This window comes from Myzus persicae, unplaced genomic scaffold (genome assembly GCF_001856785.1).
Source record: "Myzus persicae strain clone G006 unplaced genomic scaffold, MPER_G0061.0, whole genome shotgun sequence".
In the NCBI taxonomy this organism is placed as follows: Eukaryota; Metazoa; Arthropoda; class Insecta; order Hemiptera; family Aphididae; genus Myzus; species Myzus persicae.
In genome coordinates this window covers 585,257-612,751 of record NW_019103933.1, presented here as the reverse complement: position 1 = coordinate 612,751, position 27,495 = coordinate 585,257, and the positions used below count along the sequence as shown (strand labels likewise).

The 27,495-nt window shown below is 26.5% G+C and overlaps 1 protein-coding gene across 1 annotated transcript in view; it reads right to left on the bottom strand.

Moving 5' to 3' along the window:
* Positions 1-27,495, bottom strand: part of LOC111036564 (B-cell receptor CD22-like) — a 102,643-nt gene that overhangs the window by 730 nt on the left and 74,418 nt on the right. Inside the window, exons 2-5 of the mRNA XM_022318628.1 lie at positions 15,662-15,870; positions 15,350-15,485; positions 14,580-14,713; positions 10,924-11,143 (exon numbers count right to left, since the gene is read on the bottom strand). Coding sequence (XP_022174320.1) covers positions 10,924-11,143; positions 14,580-14,713; positions 15,350-15,485; positions 15,662-15,870 — 699 coding nt within the window. The remainder of the gene's footprint in view (positions 1-10,923; positions 11,144-14,579; positions 14,714-15,349; positions 15,486-15,661; positions 15,871-27,495) is intronic.

Below are 27,495 nucleotides of genomic sequence, written 5' to 3'. Positions count from 1 at the left end.
ATTATCCAATAATTTTTATTAAGTAATATAGTACAATTATTTCATTTTATGTATCAATTATTGTTTAATCAGTTCTGATTTACTATTTTCAAATGTATTACTAGTTTGTATTCTACCAATTTTTATAATGTAATATAATCAAAATTATTTTTTGTTATCATTTTCAATAGGTATTTGATGTTTATTAATCAACATTTAAAAAATAGTATTTTGCTTGAGGTTCTTACACTAAGAATATAGCAAATTTAATATCAAAAGTTCATTGTGGGTTCATCGACATTAACAAGGTTGAAAAAAAAATAAGAGCAATAAAACATTTTGGAATTGTATTAAATTTTTAAAAATGAAAATACTATCCATAAAAGTTAATACTTTCTGAAATAATGTGAGTTTGTTGTTAAAAGAATCATATTTTACACATTAAATAAAAATGTTTAGTATAAGTGAGTGTTTTGTTCATAATTTAGAGTGTCTCCATTTAAAAGAGGGTTTTATTAGATATCAACATGTTATTAATAGCTTTGACAACCTGATGATTGTCACGATTGTAATCGATATTTGTGAGGGTATCTAAGTATTTATAATGATGACCAAACACTGTATAGCATTTACAAAACCATCACTAACACAGGAATAATGATTATAAATTATAATATCACCACAATGTATATTAGTATAATTAATCAAAGTGTTCGATTTCAAAGAATTTATTCTTTGGGTATATAAAAGAATAACCATTCTAATTCCTCGTTTATATTTAATTTAGTATTCTGTTTGTTCTAATAAATACAATACCACTTTTAAATACAATTTACCATTACAAGAATTAATAAAAACAATTATTTTTATTATACCAAAAAATTTAGCTAAGTAGTTAATTTTTTCTCTAATAATATGTTATTTCTTTACAGGCTGCTTGACTATTTCATAACTGTGTAATTTCGAATTTGAATTTAAAAAGATAAATATATAAAAAGGAAAATTATAATCTGATGTATTTAAATTATAGATCTTAACTAAAAATAATTATTTATTATATAAACGACAACAACATCAGTACCTATTTAAATCAATTACAAACTTTCATATCTATAAGAAATGTATGGTCGAGTAGTAGCTTCGCTTTTAGATACACGTTTAAAAGATACAAATTATAATCATGTCTAAAAAATGTTACGACGAAAATGCTATATACTTATATTTTATTTTGTGGAAGGGTATGAGAATAATTTAAGTGAAAGCAGTACCTACCTACTTGTTTACATATCTATAGTTGACTGCGCACTGAAGCAGGGGTGTAAACAAGATGGGGAATAGACTTTTTTTTAAAGAAATTTTAAGAAATAATGTTTTTTATTTTAAAATATTATATTACCGAATGTTGTTTATATTCATAAAACTGAAAGTAGCTACAATTTTGAATATTTCACATACACGAATAGATACCTATATAACATATAGTAGGTATGCCACTACAACCATGATACTTTAAGATGTAGTTTTTTATAATACACATGAAACTTTGAAAAATAATCAATTAATAATATCTCATAAACTTAAAATAATCATAGAAAAAAAACTATCAATTATTAACACCTTCATATGATATTTATATGGACTATTTAGCATAACACTTAATTATACATATTATCATGTTGTTATTTATTTAGGGTTTAATATCAAATTATTATGATTTAAGAATTGAACTACTTAATATCATTGATACTTCATACATGGTAGGTAATCAATGAAACAAATTAGTTAAATTACATTTTAATATTATCTAAATATTGAAATACGTTTTTTTTGGTTATGTACCCATCACAATAAGGATAAAATAGGTATTATATAAAAACAAAGATAAGGTAATAACTATTGTTACTAAATTAAGTATATAAACTATTAATACACTGATATTTATTTATTCTTTATTTATTTTAAACTATGTTTTGAATAATTTTTGAAAACACGTGGATGGCTCAAGAATTACATTTTTTTTTCTATTTAAAAATAGGCTAGCTTAAATAAATGTTCATATCGGTACATTCAGGTTGGAAGGGAAAAAGGATTTCAAAGGACCCATGAGGTTTTATACGAAAAAGAGATCTATTAGACTTTACGACTAAGCAATGACCTGCAACCTAGTGCTATCATTCCCTAAGGGTAGATATGGTTTACTCAGCTTCTGCTTTATTTTTTTTTACAGTAAATACACATTTTGCCCTTTCTATCCTTTTTTGTGACCAATAATGCACTAATTATAACACCCGTCCACCTTAGTTTAGTATAAATTATATTTTATTATGTGCCTTTTATGTATGTTGAATTTTTATGTATTAATATAAATGTCACTGTTAGTATAATGCTATTTATTATGTATGTATATATATTTTTTAAATTAAAAACAAATTAGTGAGAAAAATAATTTTTCCCTTAAATTATATTACAATACATAATGTACACAGTCACTTAAATAAATAAGTTTCATATTTAATAAAAACGGAGAAAGACGGTATATGTTGTTAAGTAGTTTCGAGTGTATATTATCATTGAGTAGTTTACTCTGATTTATGTGTTGAATTAAATTTTAATCATAAACTATTACACATAATAAATTATTGACTAAAGATGTATTATAAGACTATATTTCCTTAGAAATTTTTTGATTTCTTCATATCACTAATAATTACTATAAATAATTTATTTTTAATTGCTAATTAGTAGGTAGTCGGTATGTTGAATTAATTTCAATCAAAATTAACGGATAGTATATTAAAGTTACCAGATTATACAGGTATACTTAAATATTGTGTACCAGAAAATCGTACAAAAAGGCCTGTGATATAAAGCTTAAAATTAGTCTAAATATTTTTAAACATTTATTGTGAGTATAGAAAATAATAATATACGAATTGACTTAAAAGTTTCATATTTCGATGATAAATAGTTTTTGAAATACAACATAACAACTAATTGCTATATGAAAATAATAATTAAGTTTAAATAAACAAACTGTGAACCATAACTAAAATTATTTGAGGGGGAGGGAGGGGGGGGCTTTTTTTGAAAAGATAAAAAGATAATGAAAGTAAATTATTAACTAAAATTAGAACTTCATTATAATTATTATTGTTGTTTTATAAAATTGAATGACAAAGTTTAATCTTCTTTGTTTTGTTTTTCCGAATCTAGAAATAATGTCATAAACATTTATAGCTATACCTATTATTGTGAATATTGAGTAAAGGAAGACCAGTAAGGCGTTCTTCTCCCATGTTTTTTATGGAGTTAAGTCTTAATGTTAAGTTATATTATATCCTTATACCTACATTATAATATTACGGGTTGAAATTAATCATATATTTCCGTCTAATACCGAAGAATTCTACCGATTTATTATAATATTTATATTTATTCGTCAAGACTATTAACGTCAATTAGTTTATACTAAATATTGAAATCAGTATGTTTCAATATTCTCAAAAGTAAGATTGGCATAATATAATTTTGTATAAAAAAACATATTTACCATTCATTTCAAACAACTTTTAAATATTAATTGTTTTAAACATTTTTAGTGCAAAATCTTAACGAAAAAATTATACTCAATTTATGCATACATTAGTTTTCAAATAAACATATTATTTATGTTACATAGACCCTTTATGTTTGTGCTTAACTATATTCAAAACGCATAGAAAGAATAAACTCCACAGAATAAAATCATTCCAAATATATATTCTAAATCATCAATTTGGATTCAAATTGTTTCACTAAACAATTATTAATTACAACGGATTTAAAAATAACAAATTTACAATTGTAGCTTTGCTCTGTAGTTCACAGTCCTTTAATGGGGTGGCATGAAAGACTTAAAAAAAAATTAAAAACCATACAATTCTCCCAAAATACCTCAACAACATGCACTTATAAATTTTTTTAATTTGACCTCTCAAAGCACTCCAAATAAAAGCGAGCTTTAACGATTTGTCCTAGATGGTCAACTCTGCTTAACATATACTGCCATAACATACTAACACCAAATTACTGCCAGATGGGAATATTTTCAAGTCTGAAGACATCACAATTATAACACAAATCAAATTCCTTGAATTGTTAATAAAATATCTACGAAACTCAATTGACAAATAATCGCTATGTACATATGGTACTCAAAATAGAAAATCTGCATCCAGAAAATCAGGCATTTTATAATTGACGTCTTTATTTTATATATGAATAATGGATATATTGTAAAATAATATTATTGGTAAATTTGGTTAATTTGTGTGGGATTTATTAAAATAGATTTTGAATTTAAATATAATTCTGATCAAAAAAAATATTGCACTAAAAATCAAATATTTCACTATAGGTTGTATTTTATAATGAGTTTTTAATTTATAAAACGTTTTAAGAAACTGGATTGTCTGTTAATGAAATATTTATGAAGAAAATAAATCCCTACCAAAATGTTGACAATTTTCTAAATGTAAATAAATGTTATGTTTCAGAATGTATTTATCGATTTTTGGAACATCGAGCCTATTTTTAGTTTTAAAGAGCGTTAAAAATTGGCAGCGATCAACTATTGGGCAAAATAAATTATCATTATTGTCGTTACGCTTGCAATTGAACATGAATTGCTCGAAGAAATCAATACTGAAAAAATCATTGATACATTGATCCAACAAAAATGTCGTTAAAAAGTTTTGTATTTATACAATAATATTGGCAGTAATATATGCTAAGCAATTGTCAATCATCTATGGTTTTATGTATACATTTAGATATTATTAAAGTATTATATTACATGAAGTTACCATATAATTTAATTTGTATATATTTGTAAGTAATTATCGCAATGTATATGAATATCCAATCTATACATTATATAAAAGCCAATTAATACCACCCCTTCACAACTAAAAAAAAACGTAGGGACATGAAATTTGGAATAGTGATTATTCTAATGATCAATAGAAAACGATTTTTCCGATTTTCAGGTTCTAATTTTCTGGTCAAACTGGGATCTTCAGATTCACGGTGGAAATTGAAAATTTGTTTTCCTTATAAATGGTTGCCATTGCTTACAAATAAGTAATTGTAGAAATTATTTTAAATTTAGAATCTAAGCTTAGCAATGTACTGTGTTTAGTTGGTACTTTTGCGGTCAAAATTAAGGTCAATAATTTTAGAAAGCGGCGGAGGAAAAAAATGTGAAAATAAATGAAAAAGTGGTAATTTTTACGTAAAACCAGTTAGTGAAAAAATTGATTAATTTTTTTGGTGTGTTTCAAAAACTAATTACTTTTCGCCGAATATTTACATAATAATTGTCCATATATGGTTACATTTTTCAATTTTTTTGCAATGGAAGTTCAAAATAAATTATTAAAGATATATTGGCACGACTATTCTTTAGGGGCTTTAAAAGTTCAAATTTTAACAAAATTGATCAAAATCTCGAAAATTTTCAAATTATTTTTCAGTTCGAAATTCATAAATGTTTTCTTTAAATAGATAATATTAGAAACACAGATAGAAGTTTCCCCACAAGTTTACTGGAATAGATATCATTTGTTTATGGGCATTTAAATTTAACAATATTGGATTTTCGCCGGTAAATTAACGATTTCCTTCAACAGATTTATTTTTGATATTTTTTTGTAATTCAAAAAAGGATAACTGCTGATACTCTATATTTCCACTCAATGTTAAAATGTCTATTTACCACACATGGTTTAAATATTTTGACTCTTTTTGGGCTACTCATAGGCATCAGTATTTTTTCAAATTTTGTAAATTATTTTTCAGCAAGAAATTATCCATGAAGTGTTTTCTTTTCATAACTAATATGCGATATTTTAACAGTAGATTTCCCACAAACTGTGTGTTGCCTTTAACAAAAAAAAAAAGTATAAGTTTCCCGGAAAGATACGCTGTTTATATCCATAAGATATTTTAGATTTTTGTTAATTTAATTCAAATGTTCAAATGTGATTGTTCAACAAGTATTCTAGGATGACACAAACGTCTCATAATAAAACCGTTTCTCGTGTGCAATGGTACATTATTGAGTTCAAATATAATACATTAATTACATTTACATACTCGAAAACTACTGTACATCACAGGTGTAGAAACTATATCTGAAAACCAAATGTATGTGTGTAATTAACTACTCAATTTAATTTGACAAAAATCTCAGAATTTGTTTTTAGAGTTATCAGAAAAGTTTTGGGAGTAATTAGTTTAAACCGCGGTGAAAATATACAATTCATAACTTTCGGTTGCTCATCTAAGTAGAATTATTTTAAAAAACTAGGTACACTAACGCCGATTTTTCTGAAACTGAGGTATGTACACTTGAACTTATACACTCTTTTTTAGTGTGTATACTACATAGGATTCGCCACAAAATAAAAATCTCACACTGGTGAAACGCGCAGGGATATTCAGCTAGTGAAGTGTACAGTGTGTCTGTGGAAATAGTGTATACACTTTATAACTCATTGCCTTGGAATTTATGATACGTCAGTCTAGTATAATGTCCCACAGACAGAATTGAAAAATATTGACAGGGTAATGAGTGATAAAGTGTACCCTGTTTGGACGATATATATTTTTTTATGAAAAAAATGTGCATTGGACCTACTATATTTTGTTAAGTGTTAGCCATTGCTTACTTATACAGCTCGTTAAACCACATTTAACCTTACGATGAAATGTCCTCTATTGATATTATGGCAATGCTAAGACTACTATTAACTTGCACATCTACAGTATGGACTGCGACTTAACAAACAATAATTAAAAACCATCAATTCTCCAAAACAAATTCCTGTGAATAGCACTCAAAGCCCATTAGGTTGTGTATAATAATGATACGATCTCAGTATTTCACAATGACACGGGATTGCTCTACCTATCAATACATGAATAATTAACTAAAACAAAAACGTCCACAATAACCTAAATGAAACCAGAGAAACTCAGCATTACAAAATCGGCTTAAAAATATCTAAAGCCTGCTAAAACCGTGTCTACCACAAGACGTCTTCCTATAGAAGGCCGACAAACCAGATATCTAATAAAAAACATAATACTTCCTTATGTTGATTTGTATTTATTGTAAATCTATTACATTGTAAATATTTAGTATGTCAAACCAGTCAATAATTGGATAAAAAGAAAAAAAGTTTATTACATTTTATTGAAATTTTATTTTCAGACGCTCATAAAAAAGATGTGGCTTTTCGCTACATTTTTTGTTGTAAGGAAAACCTATGATGAAGAATCTTGCATTTACACCTTAGGTCTTAAATTTCAAAGTTGTATACATTTCATACCACAAAAAATTTGCAAAATGTTCGTGGATTTGACGAAATTAAAAAAAAAAGTAGGGAGTATTGGTTTTGATATTTTTTTAAATGTTGCAAAAACAATTTAGAGAGAATTGTACTTAATTTGTTAAGCTTTTTTTTTTAACTAAAACCAAAAATGTTATTTATACAAACAGAAAAAAAGCTAAAAATAATTGAACATTTTTAATGCCTATAAATATCAAAATAAGTAACAATAGTAAGATATTGTATAGAAAATACTTTTGTGAATGTCAGGTTTATTATTTTTAAATAACAAAAAAAAATGTTCTCTTTAGTTTTGAAAATTACTTTTTTTTTTACTTTTGACCCAGTAGAGTACAAACTATATTATTTAATTTTGAAATCAACAAATTGTAAATATCAATGAAATTTGTTCTGCTATTATAAGTGTCTTTGGGTGTAAACATTTTTAAAATAAAAGCACACTTAATTAGTAAAGAAAAAAATATATAATAAAATACAAAAAGCAATCTAATTTTTGAGAACTACTGTTATTATTTTGTACAACGTTTTTGTAGGATTTAGAAGTTGTTTTTGTGTAGTTGTTAAGTGTACTGATATTTTGCTACATCTCATTTATTAAAAAAAACATCAATTTGACAGCTGTACCAAATATAACGCTTGCACGTAAAATATACTAAATTCGTAAGTGTAAATTATAATTTTAAATGCTGTAAATCGTAATATATTTAAAACAGATGAAACATTTGAATAGAGGTTGCGTGGAAGAAACTTTTATAGTATTATGGCACATTACTAATCTAATAATATTATAAAACTATTACCTATTTCATCATAATATATATTTATAATTAACACATGATATTATATTTATTATTACTATTGTTTTCACACGATAGCTTTCGTGTTTTGAGTTTTACATTTTTTGGGGTAGCAATACCTATTGGATATCCTTGATACCTGATAAACTTATATACATATATTTTTTTTTAATTTTTAAAATAAACTCACCCAATGGCTTTAATTTTAGTCGGAACTACGCATTCAAAAACCCTGGATAAGATAATAATGAAGAGTTTTCACTAACAAGTTTACTTTAATCATCCAACTTACATATATTAATGGCAAAGACAAATTATACGGGGAATAACTTGTTAACAAGTAAACTCCACGAGGGTTGGTTTGAAAAACTGCCATGTGCGTTGGTTATACAGACGCGTGCGCGCGCACACACACACACACACACACACACACACACACACACACACACATATTATTACGCGTACATGCATAATACTAAAGTAATAATAATAATAATCATCGTAATGTAAGTATAATAACGGTTCTCCCCCCATACATCTGTCATATCGTTAACTGCGGGGCCCATCTACCTATCGTAGGTACCTACACATATCATCCTGGTCATGTCGATGTTTGATTTCCCGAGGGATAGCAGTTATCCCACTCACGTCAGCGTTCCGAACAAGTTTCATTTCGCGCGGGTTTGTCTATTGAAGAGAGGTGTCACCAATGTCATTTCCTTTTTTCACCCCGTTGTTTTTTTTATTTATTTCAAAATTTTTTGTTCCAATCTTTCCGTAACAGTTAATGTCCGCCCCGGCCCACCGGTGCGCGGTCAGTTCCACCGGGGAACTTATTGTACCGAAATGTCCCCGTTAACGTAGCCCCAGATTAAACCACATTCTCCATTGTTGGCTGTCAAAACCAACAATGACTTTTGAAAACACGCAATTTACCCACATCGATTGTGCTCTTGTTAGCCCACGGTCCGGACCAGTCGACCTCCGTATTATAGGCCACTATTATTTTAATGTTCGCATATGATCGGAAATGTTTGAAAGTTGCCTCCCGTTCATCATGAACAAAGGGTACGGAAATATGTACACACGATATTTGGCTTCCATTTACAGTCCAGCTGTAGGTCAGAAAATTAATCATAATTCACTAATTCTGAAACGTTAACATTTTTTTCAAGGTTTTATTTTTCTTTACTTTTATTTTTGTTCATAAGGAAAATACAATAAATTTATAATAAATATTTATATAATGTATTATAGTGATTTACTTTTGAGTCAATATACCTCTATAATGTAAAACGGTGTGAATAGGACATAGGTTCGAGGTATAACCAGACAGTAGTAAACAGTTCATTTAAATGTTTTAAAAATATCATTGTGTGCACAAAATATAATAGCATACGTGAAAGTTCCATATGAACACAATTTTAACTGTAGCAAAACAGTTAAAATTATTATTATTCGTTTAAATATCTTTTTTATTCTAAATTTAAATTTCAAAATATTAAATTTTTAAGCTTAAGCTATAACAATTGTGCATATTATAAGTTTTCAACTGTAAAATAATTTGTTAATTTTAGTGACATTGACGAATTTTATTGAAATTTTATCTTCAAATGATAATAAAAATAATAGTTCCTATGTATCTATAATACTTGAAAAAAGTTTTAGTAAAAACTTATGCAAAACCTAGTATTACTTATTTTTAAAATTTTTGTCAGAGCGAAACATTTTTCATCGACATTTGTAGAACATTTTTTTAAACATTTTTATCTTCTTCTGATCCAAGTAGATGGCTAGATGCTGATCTATATCTATTTCTAAGGGTAGGTAATTTGTGTTGTTTAATTTTTTTTCTCAATTCAGTACCTAGGTATAACTAGTGTCTGCAAAAATATTTCATATGAATTATAAGTCAATATCAAATTATACCTGCAATTTGAATGGTGTATAATGTGAATAGATTTGTGATATAATAGCTTAAAATTAGCCTAATATTTTAAAAATTGTATGGTGTATAGAAAATATGTAATAATATACGTAATGGTGACAAGATTTAAAGTCTCTATGATTAATATGGTTAGAATTACAACAATGTAACTAAAATCGTTCGAGTTAAAATCATAATTTTTAGTTTAAATATCCAGTTTCGTAAAAATTGATATTGTAACTCAATACCTATCTGTAAATTCACCACTAGATTATATGTAGCTTATAATTTTCAAATGCTGCCATCTAACATGTGCTGCTACATATTATATTACATGTATATGTATGAATAGTATATAGTTAAAAGTCGTGATGGTTATTTCAGCTCAATTAATTGAAGTGGTATTGGTGCATTTATCTTTATTTTTAACATTAATAGATTTGAATTTATAACATTAATCATAAAAATAGTTACTAAAGTGTATTTCAAACTTCAGACTACAGTCTGGTTGAATTACAATCTATTTTATTATTATTTTTTATATTTTTTATTTATACGATGCCTTCGGTGACATGGGCCATTGGGTTTACAAACAATTTAAATTTATAACATATTATCATATGTACTCAATCTAAAAATTAATTTTTAATTTTGGTTTGAAGATTGTCGGCTTTGATGAAATGGATGATGTTGGCTGTTGGCTAATTTTGTTATTATGGCCGTGTTAGTATTAAATATTCGCTGGCAGTCATTTTCATCAAGTTGCGCACATGATTTTGTTATTCAATCGAAATAAATATCAACATAATATACTACAAGTATTTACCTGCCGAATGACCATGTGGTTGTAGAATAGACGCAAGTCTTGGTTTATCTTCGTCCAGCATCACTTCAGTTTCCGACCAAATGACGTGGTATATGTCACTTTGGCATTTCACCTTCAGCTTACCAGCAATTAAAACGTCGTATTCAATTGACGAGATAGTCTTAAATAATTCACCGGATGGCCTGACTGATGGTATTCTGATCATGTGACCATTTCCCAGCTAAAACAAAATTAGTGATTATGCTTTTTCGACTCGACCTTACATTTGATATAATTCAGATAAAATATAATGTATGAACTATTCATACATACAAATCTAAACCATATTTTTCAAATTAAATTCTACACAGATATTATTGCTTAGAGATATTATTAGGTACCTAAGTAGATGTAAAACTAACTGAATGATTTCGTACAATATTAAAATGTTTGATCACTATACCTCACCAAAATATGAATATCAACATTACAGTCATAGCCAAAAGTCATCATTCAAATAGCATATTTAAATAGTATCAGATAATTCTAAGGTAACTAAATGTGAATAATTATGTTTATCGACCCAATTGATAATTTAAAAGTGGTATAAATAGACGGCAGCCATATTTGTTTATATTCAACGATCCAATTAATATTTTGTTACACAACTTATTCCGTGAACTGAACGCTCGACGCTCTATGTCCTAAAATAATATAATTTGACGATATAACTAAATTAAATAAATTTACTTTGAAGTAGTCTAGAAAATTGCAATCATCTTTTATTGCTTATATCGCATCTGAAAATATTAAGCTCCTTAACATTATGTGACTAGTGAGTAGCGATTAGTATATTATATTATATTCTTTTGTCTAATACTCCAATGTTATAGATCCAAACATGGTTTTGTCCAAAAACTTTTGACCAAACATATTAAGACCAATATAACATGTTGTTCAAATAAATTGTGTCCAATTTATATTTTAAATTCACATTAAACTTGTATAGTACAAACAATTAAAAATTAATCAAAGAGGGAGAGATAGTTAGAAACTATGAGCACTATAAATAATATAATTAAATTAGAGTAATATGATAGCTTTACATAGAAGACCTTATAAATTAAAAATACACAGTAGCTTACACCAAATTAATAAAAAAATTAGAATAAAAATTGTATTATGTTGATAAATATTATGTTTTAGTTGTAGAGTGCAACTTCACACTTAAATATATAACATAAAAACTACCACACAAAATAAAAGATAAAAAACAATATCCTTAATTTAAAAATGTTGAAGATAATAACAGATATACATAACTACATAAACTCTAAAATTTTATTACAGCCAATATAAATGACGAGTCACTAAAACTATAAGTATTGCATTGGTATAAATGTAATAATGTAATAACATAATGCTAATTAAAAAATTCAACTTTTAAATTCGTTTCCAATTATTGTTGAGTTAAAATAATAAACAATTATAATTTCTGGTTTAATGTACACAATATTACGAGTCGATAATATCTATTCACTAATCGACCTAGCGTTTAAAAAAATTAATCTAATGATCAAGAGAAATTTCATTTAATATTTACTATTATACACAGTAAGATTTTATTACTTACTATGCTTAACAAGAACATTTTTTTACTAGAACAAGAAATTATGACTTTTTATAATTATTTTTTACCTTGTCTTAAAAATGATTTCTTTCAGAATTCTAAGTTTTGGTTGAAATTTATATCGAGATATAGCGAATCATATATAATATCACATCCATTATTTTGTAGTTCTACTTGGAGGAATATTGTTTCTTTTTCTATTAACTTGCAGTGAAAATAATGTCAAGATCATTAAAAAAATCATAAATATAGATGGCTTTGAATATACGAGAACAATAAACAAAAAAATCATGTTCTAGAAGAATCTTAGTATTTAAATATGCACATCTTGATTCAATACTGTTCGTGAAGGAATAAAGTCGATGAATCAACTTTGTACAACATGCAACCTGCATTCTTCTCTCAGGGGCTTACAGACATATAAATGATAATTACCATATAGGTATGTTATCCCATTCAATCTTTTCGACAGATGAATACTACGGTAACCTAACATAAAATTGTAATTTATTTCCTTAACAACTGATAAAATATATTATCAATCATCTAAGAGTCTGAGCAGAGCAATGAATGTACCTACCTGTGGCTACACAATTATGCACGTATATTTATTTATTTTTTTTACGAGTGTCATTAACTTTTGAATCGGTAAAATTGCTTTAATCATCAACTAAGCTGAAAAATAGTGGTGTTCTTTGAGGGTGAGTAATTCTAATCATTTTCAAAATAGTTAAGGAAAAATATTACTAAATAACGGGAGTATAAAAGCAACACCCATAAACTATTTTGTTTATTTTTTTTGTAAAGAAAATTAATTTTTGAATTAATTTAAAATTTTTTGGACACGATTTGATATGTTTCAAAGTATTACTTATGCTAAGAACAACTGGTGAGAAATCTTGAATCAAATTTTCAAGTGTTAAATACTTAAGTAAATGTATGTGGTTTGGAAAAAAATGTAAAAATTTGAACTTCAGACGTTTTTAAATAAATATTGTGGCTCTGTATTTTTGATATTTATTTATTTCTATAAGAGCTACTTAGGTACAATGAAAGTTTTATTACGTTTTTTAAAGAGCGACATTCACAGAAAAACATAGAATAATAAAAATTCTTAAAATATTGATATACGAATAAAAGTAAAAAAAGTAAAAATATCTCGTTAGCCTTAATAAGATAGTATTATAAGAAGTAAAAAACATAGTACTTATATTAAATGCGAAATGTTTTTCAATACCCACCCGAAAATGTATCATACAAAATACGCACATGAATATTAGTAAATATATTTCGTTAAGAAAGATTGTACTGAGGTAAAATTGTTACATGAAAAATACAATGGGGTTGATTATTAAATACAATTATTGATATATTGTTGTTGGATAATATTAGTATTTTCTTTTTTATTTATGACTCGTATCTTTTTTAACGATTTATATTTATGTTTTATTAGTATACCTTGTGTTATATATAATCGAAAAATAAATTAAATCGTTTAACCTTATATAAATATAGTATAGTTAAAACACAAATCACAACAGAATTAATAAAAAAGTTAAAATTTGTTTTATCTGATTATATTATCAAACAGATTTAAGACCATTGGGTATTGCCCGTGGGAAAGAATAGGTTAAAAAGTACCCAATTTACATAAAAATAATAGGTTTTAATTAAAATATTATTCTTTTGAATACGTTTTGGAAAAACAATTAACGTACTAAAAAACGTCTGTATAGTTTGTTTAATTATTTAACCATGCTGGGAGTTGTGCGATAAGATGACATTCCCTTATGTCGACCTAATCAAAGCTATATATTATATAGTAAGTGTTGTAGTCTTAAAAAAGTTATAAAATCGGACAATAGCAATGAAAAAAAAAACTTTGTATAAAACTATTTATTTTTATTTTAAATTTTGTGTTTTTATAAAAGATTAAGTTTACAAGATTTATAATATACTTTAGGGTATATTATAGTAACCTTTGACTTGGTATAAGTATTATTTTTGCAACATAATTTTCATTATCATAAAATGTTATTGTACGCACCCCTTTATCATTTATGAACCAAGTGATATTTGCAGGTGGATTTGAGGGCGGAGATGAACAATTTGCTCTCAACTTTTCACCAAGAGAATACTGTGGCTTTTCAAGATGTAACTCTGGTTTGCCGTCCATTGTCCCTAAAAGATAAATAATACAACCCTCGTGTTATTTTATTTTTATAATAACTGAAAATTGATATATATATCTATTTGCTTATAGTAGGACAACAAATGGTGTTTATACGTACAATATTTATGAATTAAAAAAAAAATTGAAAACTAATTAAATATTTTTAATTGTATTAAATTTTATTATATCAGTTAGTTAGCTTGATTTTATATGGAAATTCTTTTATATATTCATTCTTCTAGTTTTTTTTTTCTAGAATGTTTTGGAACAATTTTAGTTTTACACATTAATGTCATGAAAAAAAATCAACGTTACAATAATTAAAGGACATGTATTATTAAAAAATTTCAATAATTATTTTACATAATTTTGTTTGTAAATTTCATCTGTACAGTTAATTAAAACTGCTAGAATTTTAAAATTGAAAAACATAAGTTAATTTACCAACCATAATATAAGAAATAAATAAGTTATATGTAATTTGAATTTACAACTTCATACATTTTAACATTTTATAATATTCAAAATAATAATTTAAATAAATTAAACAATTTATTTGAAATATATAAAAAGGTTCAATATTTGTTTTAAGTTTGTTACGAGTTTTCCATGGTATAAATCTACGAGATTATAATAATACGTACGGACAACGTGCATCCAAGCAGCTACAATTTGTGTGTGAAATGTTGGCGCGTCTGCACTAACTTCACATCTGTACTTGCCATCCAATTCGGGCGTCACTTGTCTCAGCACCACTTGGTTTGGCCCTGATTCGCTGACCTTAAAAAAAAATCGAAATATTTTTTACATTTTTGCAGTTTAATTAATTCACCCGAAAAAAAGGGTAGGTGTGTGAAAACTTGTGATGGCAACGAGCCACGTGAAGTTTATCAGTTATTCCATTTGGCTGATTCTGGAAATGACTACAGTACACTAATTACATATGCTAAACTTACGTCTACGTTTATAGAGGGCAAAGGGAACACTCTTGTGTGCGGCAACTCTTTAGGCACATAACGGAAAAATTCACGACGGCCTTTATACCATTTGACTGTGTACAAGGCTTCTTGTTTTAAGTCATAGTCACATCGCAGGATGGCAGTATTACCTTCTCTTATCGCTATGGGGACTTCTATGAACACGTCCTTGAGACATGTCGCCATACCTGTAACAGATTTAGAATGTAGATAATTAGTTACTTTTTAATGTAAAATATTATGGGTTAGGTTAAATTCTTGTTGCATAATATTTTTAATAATAAGAGTTTGATATCAAATACAGTTCATGCTAAGGTTAGGTTAACACTAAGGGGTACCACTAAATATTTCATGTTCTCTGGCTGAAATAGTATTCGTAAAGTTAAAAAAAAATATCAAAGAACTTATTTTGAGAAAAATTAAAATTCTAAACACTTTCAATACGGGAATACACACTACAATATATTTTTTTTAATAATCAGCAACGTCAATTTATTTTTAACAAATTCGTATGGACATTTTGAATTTTAGTTTTTTTTCTATTACAGGATGGACAAAGTCAGAGCAAGATGAAATTTACAAATAATCTAATAATCTGTTATCAACACTGTTTATTTTGGTAATTTAATAATATTTTACTTATTCATTCTAATGAAGATTATTAATATAGAAATTATTTCATAATCACACAAGTGTTGTAAATAAATATATATTTACTATGATTTTCAGTTACGATATATTATATTCATTGTACAGGATTTTAGTATTTGTTTTTTTGATGTACAGTTATTGAAAATATTTCTTGTAAATATTTGCATTGAGTTTCAGACGTATCCACAAGTATGTAATAAATCGAAATAACCGCAATAATAGAAACCGACTTAAAACCTTTACCGACATTCGCAAAGGGTAAAGTTATATTAGCTGAAGGTTGCTAATACTATTGTCCCCCGAGAGTATTGTGAATGTGCAAATATGTAAAACCGACAACAGTTTTGGCGAGATGCCCTAGCGTGTAGCAGTTCGCCGATTGACTGGGTTGCCAATTTTAGAGGAGAACCGTATGCTGCTTTGGGACTAGCAGTATTTTTGTTTTTTTAAAGTCTGTTTTCAAAATTGTTGTTTATCACTTCGTATTTATTAGAATTGTTTTCGTTTACTGTCGTGAAGTTATTTGGTAATTTTTCAGCAAATCGGAAACAATGATCAACCGTGTTTTAATTTAAACATTTAACATTTTCAGCCAAGCCAGTTAAAATAACCTAACATTCTAAATTTGGTAAAATATATGTTTTTAATTAAACATTTTTGTATTACCTTCATTACAAAAAGATACTATCAATTTTAATGAACGTAAACTTTTTTTATTAAGTAAAACTCAATTTTAATTTCATGTGAAGGGTTATGATCATAAAATTATTATTTTTACTATACATTTTTGTAATTAGTAATTAACGGGGTTAAAAGGGTTCATATAAGAACTAAATAAGTTTATATAAGTACCTACTGACTACCATGGAAGAATTTTAAAACTTATTATAATATCTATAGTTGGAAAAACTAGAATTCCTTTTATACAAGAAGAAATGCTAAATAATCGTAATAACTAGGTACTTATAGTTCAATGTTATTTTTTTATAGTTGATTTTTTTATCGATCTGGAAATGAAACTTGGCAGCAAGAGTCATTAGTTATAGTTAAATAAAATTTCTCTAAACACACAAGATGATTATTCAGATTTATCTAGACTCTGATAATTTTTTTTCTAAACTCTACTTTGATTTGCTTTTCTATGCTACTCTCCATGGTATCTCGTAAATTTCCACCATACAATCTAGAATTCGTCAAGACTCAGTAACAACTCCTATACGATTCGATATAACGGTAGCAGATCAATACACTAATACTTACAATTTTCTGACTAAATACGCCGATGATTAGGTGATTCTTTCAATTCATGAAAATTAATTCATCGTATCCAACCAATAACAATCAATCGTACATCGTATTAAAATCGGAAAGTTAAAATTATCAAAAATAAGTCCATCCACTATTGCTCCCAGATTAAATTTACTAATATCTTAATTCCAACCTTAGTTTACACAAAATATCTCGGAATATATTTTGACAAAAAATTACCCTGGCCACAAAAGAACAAATTGAATCTTAATTCTCGTATTCGTACCCTTAAATATTTTCTTAACGTAAAATCAAAACTTTCAGCCACACTAAATTACCTAAAATCAAACCTAGACAAAATACAAAATCTTTCGATTAGGTAATAGCAAAAGCCCCAACTACAATCGAACCAAATACTATAATCAGATCTAAAAATGAACACAATTTTAAAACCGATATCGAATCCTACATATTTTATCACATTTAACTCCTCAATTACCAAAAATCTTGGTAAAAATGTAACCAAACCAATGACCTTCAACCCACCCATAAGACCGAAAAGAAATTAATATTGCCAGGAGTCACAACCTACTCATCTAACCTAACAATAAAACTACAGCCCAGTAAAGTCAGTTCACGAATTCTAATTTAATACTCCAAATAAGTAATATAAGTATTATTTGATCTTTAAATTAATCAATGTATCGTCAGGAAATCAGTCCCTGAAAAGGCGTGTAAAGTGTATCTACAATGATTTGGTGAAATAATTTTCATTATTTGTGTGTGTGTGTTTAGTATTACATTAAAAACCATAATATTTAATAATATTAGTTTTTATTATTGAAGAGTTGAAAATCCTTAATTTTTTTAATGTAAATCTCTTCAAAAGTAATATTTTTAATATGCTAGTTTATATGAAAAAATATATACATCATGTACATAATTTTTTTCAAACAGATATTTCTAACTGAATGTTTATTATTCATAATTATAAGCATTTCAAATTCAAATTATTTAACGACGTATTGGTTAGGTAAGGTTAAGTATAGTGGTGTACCTACCCTTGCTCGTTGCTGGAACTTGCGTCTTCAAATATCTCAGGTTAATGTTTTAATCGATACAATATTCCATTATTTTACTATACTAATTAAATTTATTAGTAGGTAGGTAATTGTAACTGTTTCATTCAAAGTATTAAAAATCATTGATATTAACAAATTGTTTCATTAGTTAGTAATTTCATTAATTTTTAGTATTTTTACTGTGTATAAATTACTATTTTAAATGATCTATTTTTATTTTAATAATAATTTTCTCAATAAAAATCTATAGATAAATATTTATATTTGAGAAATTATATAGGTAGGTATGTGTTTTAATAATTAAGTATGTTACGAGACAACGAAAGTATGGAAAGAATCGTCTTGTGTAGGGTAAATACTTTGACATAAAATAGGTCGCTTTTGAGAATTTTTCTCAAGTGTATTGTTTAAACAGTTGTTAAAAGATGTATATTTTAAAAAGGAAATGTATTATTATTAAAAAAACTGAGTGGGGCTCATTTACTGATGAATAAATCACTTTTCTTTGTTGTTAAAATCTTTTACAACATTTTGTTGACATAAATATTTATAACGAAAATAATAATTTACTTTAGTAATTGCAAGTATTAAAGTTGTAAAATACTTCTATTTTATAAGAAAAATGTCTTAATTAAGTTTGCAAGATGAGGCTAAAAATTATACCGAAAATTGATTTAAGGATTATATCCGAAAGTATGATGTTGGTAATTATTGGATTTAGGTGTAAGATAAGGGTTATCAGTTTCCGCCACTGTATCAGATCCTTATATATTATTATATTTTTATATTATTAATTATTAGTTACCTATGAATAAATAAATAAAATAAAATATGTTATAGAAATTATTTATATAACTGAAAATGTATTTCTTATAATAATTGATCCATAAAAAAGTTAAGTACACAAATATTATATAATCGAAAAACTTCCATTGTGACGTTTAGCTAACTAAAAAATGGTCATCATTTTATTATAAACAAACGTTGGTTTATTTTTATCGATTCTATTGTTTGGAATTTAACACGATATTATCTCAATTTACTGGAAAATTAAAAGGTATATTTTTGAAGTACAATATTCAAATCTTGAAAACTGTTGCGTGGAAATTTTTTAATTAAATTTTCATTTGTGTTGAAAAAAAACAAAACAAATTATTTTAAAATCGTAAGCTTCACTAAGATCCTTAAAATACGTATAACAAACAATCATATTTTTTCCATTTATATAATTTATTGGATTTTTATATAAATTAATTTTATTGTTAATATTAATAATTTGTCATAGTTAATATTTTTAATAATTATAATTTGTAGTTGTTGTTATTTGCATCATAGAATATAATCAAGTATAACCCTTTTTTATTTCAATTGATGAGTGTTCTTTAGACAAAACAATGAATAAAATAAATAAAAGCTTGTTAGCTCGTCGTGCACAATACTTAATGTTTCTGAAAGGACCAGAATCCAGATTACATTTTTAATTAGCATCGTAAAAACATATCTTCTTATAAGATAATAGCAATATTTTTTTTTTTTTTTTTATTTATTTGAAGAAATCTACAATCTATACATGGTTTTTGTACAATAAGTAGGTTTGGTGAATGACAAGTAAAAAAAAATATAATATGGGTAATTAGATTAGGGAAGATACCCAGTGGTAGCACCCTATGAAAATAGCAATATTAAAACAATTTTTTGGTCTGACTTCTTACTCCACAGCAATACTATTATATATAATGGCCGCATCCGAGTTGGGTCTAGAATTTCCTGAGACAATTATCTACCACACTAGTTGGGTCTCAGATTATTTTACGTATTACTCTAGTTGGGCGGATTAGTTTCAGTAATAAATATATAATTATAGGTGCCTACTATTACATATTTTTAAAAATTATTTTAACGGAGCAGCTGTTGACGTACTCAACGGTAATATTGATCGGACTAGTTATTTTATTTTGATGCCAAAAAAAAAATGTCGTATAGGTACGACATCTCGAAGCACGCAGATTTTTTTTTATTAGGCTGAAATGTAAATGCGTCAAATTTAAGTCAGTCAAAATAACCTACCTATGAGTGTTGCGTCGAACTGAAGACATTCATTAGTCTAGAGACCGAATTGCAGCGTTTAAATGACACGACACCGTGTAGTATTTACCGAAAAACATTTGGACCCAACTAGCATACTGCCTGTAATCATCCCTAGTCTCGAGGACCCGACTTGGATTCTCTGATATTAAAAAATACCCGACTATAAATGTACGCTGAAATCGTCTTTTAATTTACGGTTAGTTAACGATCTAACAATAAATTTAAATTAATTTCCCCTTCAGTTACTGATGTGCTTGTATACAGACGTAAATTAGTTAAACAAAACTGGCAACTAGTCATTTTATTTTAAATAACAATTGATCGAACAATTGTTATGGAAAAAAAGTGCTAGGTTAGAAAAAACTCACTGATTTACCCTGTTTAGTTATTTTAAAATTTTTTAAGAGGTTTGTGAACTTAATGATAACTTTATAACATTATTAAATACAAATTATAACATGGATAAATATAATAAATGTTATAATACCCAGTTTTTAAAATTAAATTTGAAGTTAAAAATTAAATGCAAATAGAACTGATGGTAAGTATCCAATAATTTTTAGTGGGATTGGCGTTCTCATATATTGTTTCACGTACCGAATCTGATAAGCTATTGTCAAAGATTAGATTGATTATGATATAATTTTTGTAGATTTATTTTTAGATTTTTTACTATCGTGAAACGGTTTGAAGACATTTTAGCCAACTAGTTCTGAACCAGCATAATTTAACAATTTTTATGACTAATGGCTTTGTCAACATGTAACTTGAAGTAGCGAATTTTTCGTCGTTAGCTATGAAAGAAACTATAACTATAGTTGTAGAGTTACTATAATAGCTAACAATGGGGGATACCGTTCGTGAGGCACACTCACGTTGATGAACCGAATTTGCCTATACGACGCGCCGTCCAACGAATATTAAATTACCAATAATATAATGTAATATAATATAATATAATATCATTATACTACATAAACACTACAATACTACATGGACAATACATATCATAAACACACCAAAACGACGTGACAATATTAAACTGTAAACACGGCGATGAGTATATGAAGTGAAAAAACTATTTATGTGATACGTAACATCATATATCTTATTATTCGTATTTGTAATTATATTATATTATAATAGCATTATTATACTTGTACTATGTAGATAGACTTAAAAAAAATAGTTAAAGGGTAAGTTTAAAAGTGTATTAATTAAGAATTGTAAACACTAAATTGTTTATAATACCCGTCTCACTAATGCCCAAACCGAACAAGTTATTGCAATAGCTGAATAATTGATTTTGAAATGCTATAATTTGAAATGTACATAATTAATAGATGAATTTCTAATGTAAGTTCATTATCCCATCCTTATCATTTTATTTTGCTTAAGCTTAACTGGGTTTGATGGCATCTATTATTCCTGAAATGTTGTAAAATATTTATTTATTAAATATACAATCTGTACCTTGATGCAAAAATAAGCATGTATTAACAAAAAACATACACAAACACAATTTTGAAATATTATTCATCCGACGAAGACGCTTGAATTATTATATAAATTATTTTATTGAATAACTGCATTTAAAAAAAAAATAAATTGAATGCACGTGTTAGATCTTAAGATCATTATTTCTGAATGAAATAAAAACGTATTTCTTGTACGGTGTTCAATTTACATAACATTTAATACATTTTAAAAACTTATAGATAATAATAATATTTGAACATTCACTAAGTACTATACATCCTACCGAATTTCTTGTAGAATAAAGTTAATATTTTCTTTTAATATTATAATACTGCATATTATCATATTATCGTAGTATTGATACGTAACAAAAATAATGTTTAGCACTTGTTGATTTTCATTTACGATATGATATCAAGCATACCATAACAATAAAATAATTTATGTAAATGCAGTATTTATATCATGTAGTAAATCTTTCAACAAGTAAGTTTTTATATCCTTACAAACTAGATTACTTAATATTGACAATTTTCCATTCATACATTTTTGATATTGTACCTATTTTATAATTTTTCTTTAATAAAGGTAATTTTTTTTAAGTTATAGGTAAGATAATCAAATTTGATTGTTTTTAAGTTTTTATTATAATTGTCTATATAGAGGAACTTTAAAATAATGTAATTAAAAATATAGACTCATAAATAAATATTTTACTAATGCTATCGTGTATGCTATTTATAAATTATCATGAAATATTGTCTGCATTTGTGTATGCATTATGTGATTATCTAGCTGTTCAAGCTAGTACTGGAAGCTATATTAAAAAAAAACAATAATAATAAATATTTGGTAAAAATTAAAGGTTTTATTAATTGTAAATTTCTATTTTAACTCCACAGTACAATTTATTTTAGGTATTTCTCATTAACCATGTCAACACTTATTATTATTTATGTTATTTGTTGGTTGATTAGGTTACATTTTCAAAGCAAAGATTTATAGAATATTTACTATACATAACGCCTCATGATGTTCATAAAAATAAACACATTTTTAAATCGCCAAAAACGAATACCCTGACCCATATTCATCACATTAAATGATGGTACGGTATTAAAAAGTTTGCCTGGTAAGAGTTCTTTTATGAAAAATGATAAAACCGAAGGCGGTGAACGCTGACACTAAAAAGTCTTCAAACGACAATTCGGCTGTTGATAAGTTGACAATTTCTTAATTAGCCTCTACAGATGATTTATGACATTGGTTTTCATATTTATACATATTAAGTATAGTTTTTTTTTAAACTCTAACAAAATGTTTAAAACGATTTTCAAACATGATTTTCATTTTTAAAACTAAAGAAAACTTAAAGCGATATTTCTATAAAGTAGTATATATTTTAGTATATTTTGGTGTACTATATATTAAATATTATAATACAAAATGATGTGAACACTAAGCGATTTGATCTATAAACAATGTTTATTACATTGTATAAACTTCTGTATTCAAAATGTCTTGTTAACTGTTGGTATGAATTGTGAGTTAGACATTTACTGAATTTGTATTTTATACCTGTCTTTGTTCTGATTACATACTCAAACAGTCAAATATATTGTATAAATCAAATAGTGTACTATATCGTTTGTTTTAGGACTATTGGCCAAGTTTCGTTTACATAATTCAGTTATCGTGCTCACTGAATTCGTATTTTGAAATAGTCAAGAAGGTATTTCTTAATTGGAATGGAAATCCTTGTGACAATTAACTATTAAACCATTTTAATAGATGACAAATTTAATTTATAAAATCTTGGCAGTATAATCAGTTATTGTTTAAAGATGATTTAAATTGTGTTTCTTCTTTCCGTAACCCCTATCTGAATAATTTCATAATAATATGATAGAATATTAAATTTTTAGCTGTTACTTGCAAACTTGCAAATATTTAATAATATCTTTGAAAATATGTATATGCATTGTGTATATCTTAATTTTACATAACGAATGTACTTTGTAATAATGTGAAAATTGTCTATTCTTTTATAGAAACGATGATGTATACGTATTTTGGTGAATTTTATTTAAATTTGAATCATGATTTTTCAGAGTTAAATTATACAATCCTATGTCTGCCAATCTTAATTTAGGTTTGATGTAAATTTATATATATGAAACACCTAGTTACACTCGTATTTTCAAGATTAATATTGTTCCAAACCTGTTTAATATTTATATTAGTAAATACTGATTGCTATATTCCTATACCTACAATACAAAGTGGTTACTTACGCGGAGTCATGATATTGGCTGTATCTGATATTCTCTTGCTATCTACATGAACGTTAACTTCAAAGGATGCTCTAAACATAGGAAACTCAAATTCGACACACAACCACAACAATACTTCAATTCAGATCTCAACCCAATCCGTCAACTTCTAATGTCAATGGCCAAATCTGAGTTCAATAAATATAAATCACTTAAATACATCTTTCTCACAAGCTACAAAAAAAAGAAAAACAATATTCCATGCATTACACGATCCTCTAGCGGCTAGCAACATCGACAACGACATTTCAAAAAAATGTGTTTCCTTCTTAGACGAGATAAAATCTCTTATAAATCTTTCTTTTAACCTTAGTTATCAACAAGTTAATCCTTAATAATACTAACAACATATCGTCCTTTTCCAACCATTTGACACAAACCTCTGGAATGCTACTCATTCTACACACTCCCTCAGTTTCCAATAATCGGTTATCCAAGCATTGGTTGGTGTTTTAATATCATGGCCCAACTTAATATATTGCATACATTTCACACGTTCGTTTAAACAACAATTTAAAGTATCAACATAAAATTAAGATGTAAGACGTCTTACAGCTTATGGAAATAATACATAATAAAGTTGAGCAGTAAATTCGTTTATAAAGCTCTACCCAATATAAATAACATTTCGTAAACATAAAAAAAAAAATAAGGCTTAATCAACAGCGAAACAAAAAAAACGCCACAAAAGCGTACGTATCACGTAGTAGTTGTACGTGTGCATTTATGTGTATACAATAATTTACTTGTATGAAAATCAACATAAAACTGTAGTAGAATATCCGAATATCCAAAATTTATACATGGACTATAATATAGGCACCTCGTACCAACTAACTTGGATTGTATATAGATTGCAAACAAAATTGCAGAGTTGTTAGGGTTCGTGTTTTTTTTTTGTTTTAAACTGTTTATTTTGTTTATTTCTTTTTAAAATGCAATGTTTTTATTCAATTGTTGTAAACGTGTTTAAAACGTTTTTATCAAATGAAAAATAGCAAACAAATGGTCTAGACTCTAGTTGTGGTCTTATAGACTCCATGAAAATTGTCACTTAATAGACATCACACGGGATTCGACTTTCAATACCTAATAAAACGTGAACCAGCAAGAACGTCAAAACACCGGATTGGACACGACCCTCGACAGCGCATTGGGACCCAATGCTGTGGAGAACAATAAGATGATCCTTTTTTTGAAGTCAACAGGTCTTTATAATTTAATTTAATGATTCACATTTGTTTTATTTCTTTCTTATATAAATACTTAGAAACCATACTGTTATAACTTATCTTTAATATTGTAATCCCCTACAAAAAAAAAAAAAAATGATGTAAAAATCTTAAACCATGTAAACATACCATAACTGTAACTAATGGCCATGCAGTTGCCGAGTTTTTTTATTTGATCAATAANAAAAAAAAAAAAAAAAAAAAAACGTGAACTCGTACTCAACATAAATCATTTCATTTATTTATAATAATATAAAAATAGTAGTAATTGGTTACATTTTAACATTCATGAGTCAACTTAATAATTTCAAACCCCTTTGGCGTTTCATTGCATTTTTTGTGGAATTTAATGACGCCACCCCCCTAATCATCTAATTGAATTAATTATTTTTATCTATAATTTACAATAAAAAATACTGTGTAAGCAGGCGTAGTACAGCATAGGTAACGTTCAAGTTACAACATGGGAAGTATTTTTTAATTGCTATCACCAAGTGTGTATTGTATAATCATAACTTTAATGAAGATTCAGTAATACTTATAGTATTCAAAGTATTTCGTGTAACTACGTCACATAGCTTGATGTGTACAAATTATATAATTTTAAGCTGGCATTCATAGTGTGCAACTATATAGAACAAAATCGACTGTGATTAGAAACTTTTTAATGAGTATAATGACTATATCGTAATATCTTTGATCAATAAGATTATTATATTATAACAATTAATATCGAATTATATTTACACAAATTACTAATATAGTTGTATTATCATATATAGATAAAACAAAATGTTATGCACAGTCGATGTTAATTACATTAATTTTTCAAACAATTATTTTGCTGAAAAAAAATTAATTTATGTGTTTCACAGTTTAGTTGTTGAAATTACAATAAATAACAGCATTTAAAAATTTTAATAAACCAAAATAATAGTTACCTATGGAGTTTGTTAAGTGTGTACGAGTGATGCTTAAAACTGATACTAACATTATGTTTATTAATATTGTATAATACTGTATTAATGTATACTTATCAATTGTTTGTTTATTAACAGATTATTCAAATATAAATAACGAAGAATACAAGAAAATCATTTTGAGAATATTGGTTAAGAAGATAATTGTAATAATCAAGCTAAAAAGGATTACAGCAGATGAATTAAAAATAAATTAGATATTAAATTATAACACTTGTAGCCTGTAGTTGATAGATGATAATATTTTGGTTTTACAAAAAGGACGTTGAGAGAATGGTTTTATCGTTTTTGAAATTATAGGGAGCTTAAAGCTTTATATCAGTGAATTTTTGTCGAGAAACCATTTTGTTGATAATAAATTTTCTATACGATAAAAACCCATTATTTTTGGTGTTTGCTATAAAACTTTAAAAGTCAATACAGTGTGGTTGAACTATATAGTTGTATAATATTCTAAAAAATTAAAAGTGTTTCGCATGCATAAGGCATATTTTAGGGAATTTCTTTCAATTTTAGACACAAGATAAAATATTATTTTGAAAATGACATAATATGTAACTTAAACATTATATTTGGTATTACAGAACTTAAAATTTACATAACACAAAATGTTACTTGATTACTGACTACTGAGTACCTTTGTTTCATTTCTTCTAACTTGTTTTGATCAGAATTTATTAATTTCGTTTCTATTACAGTAATGTATAATATACATATTAA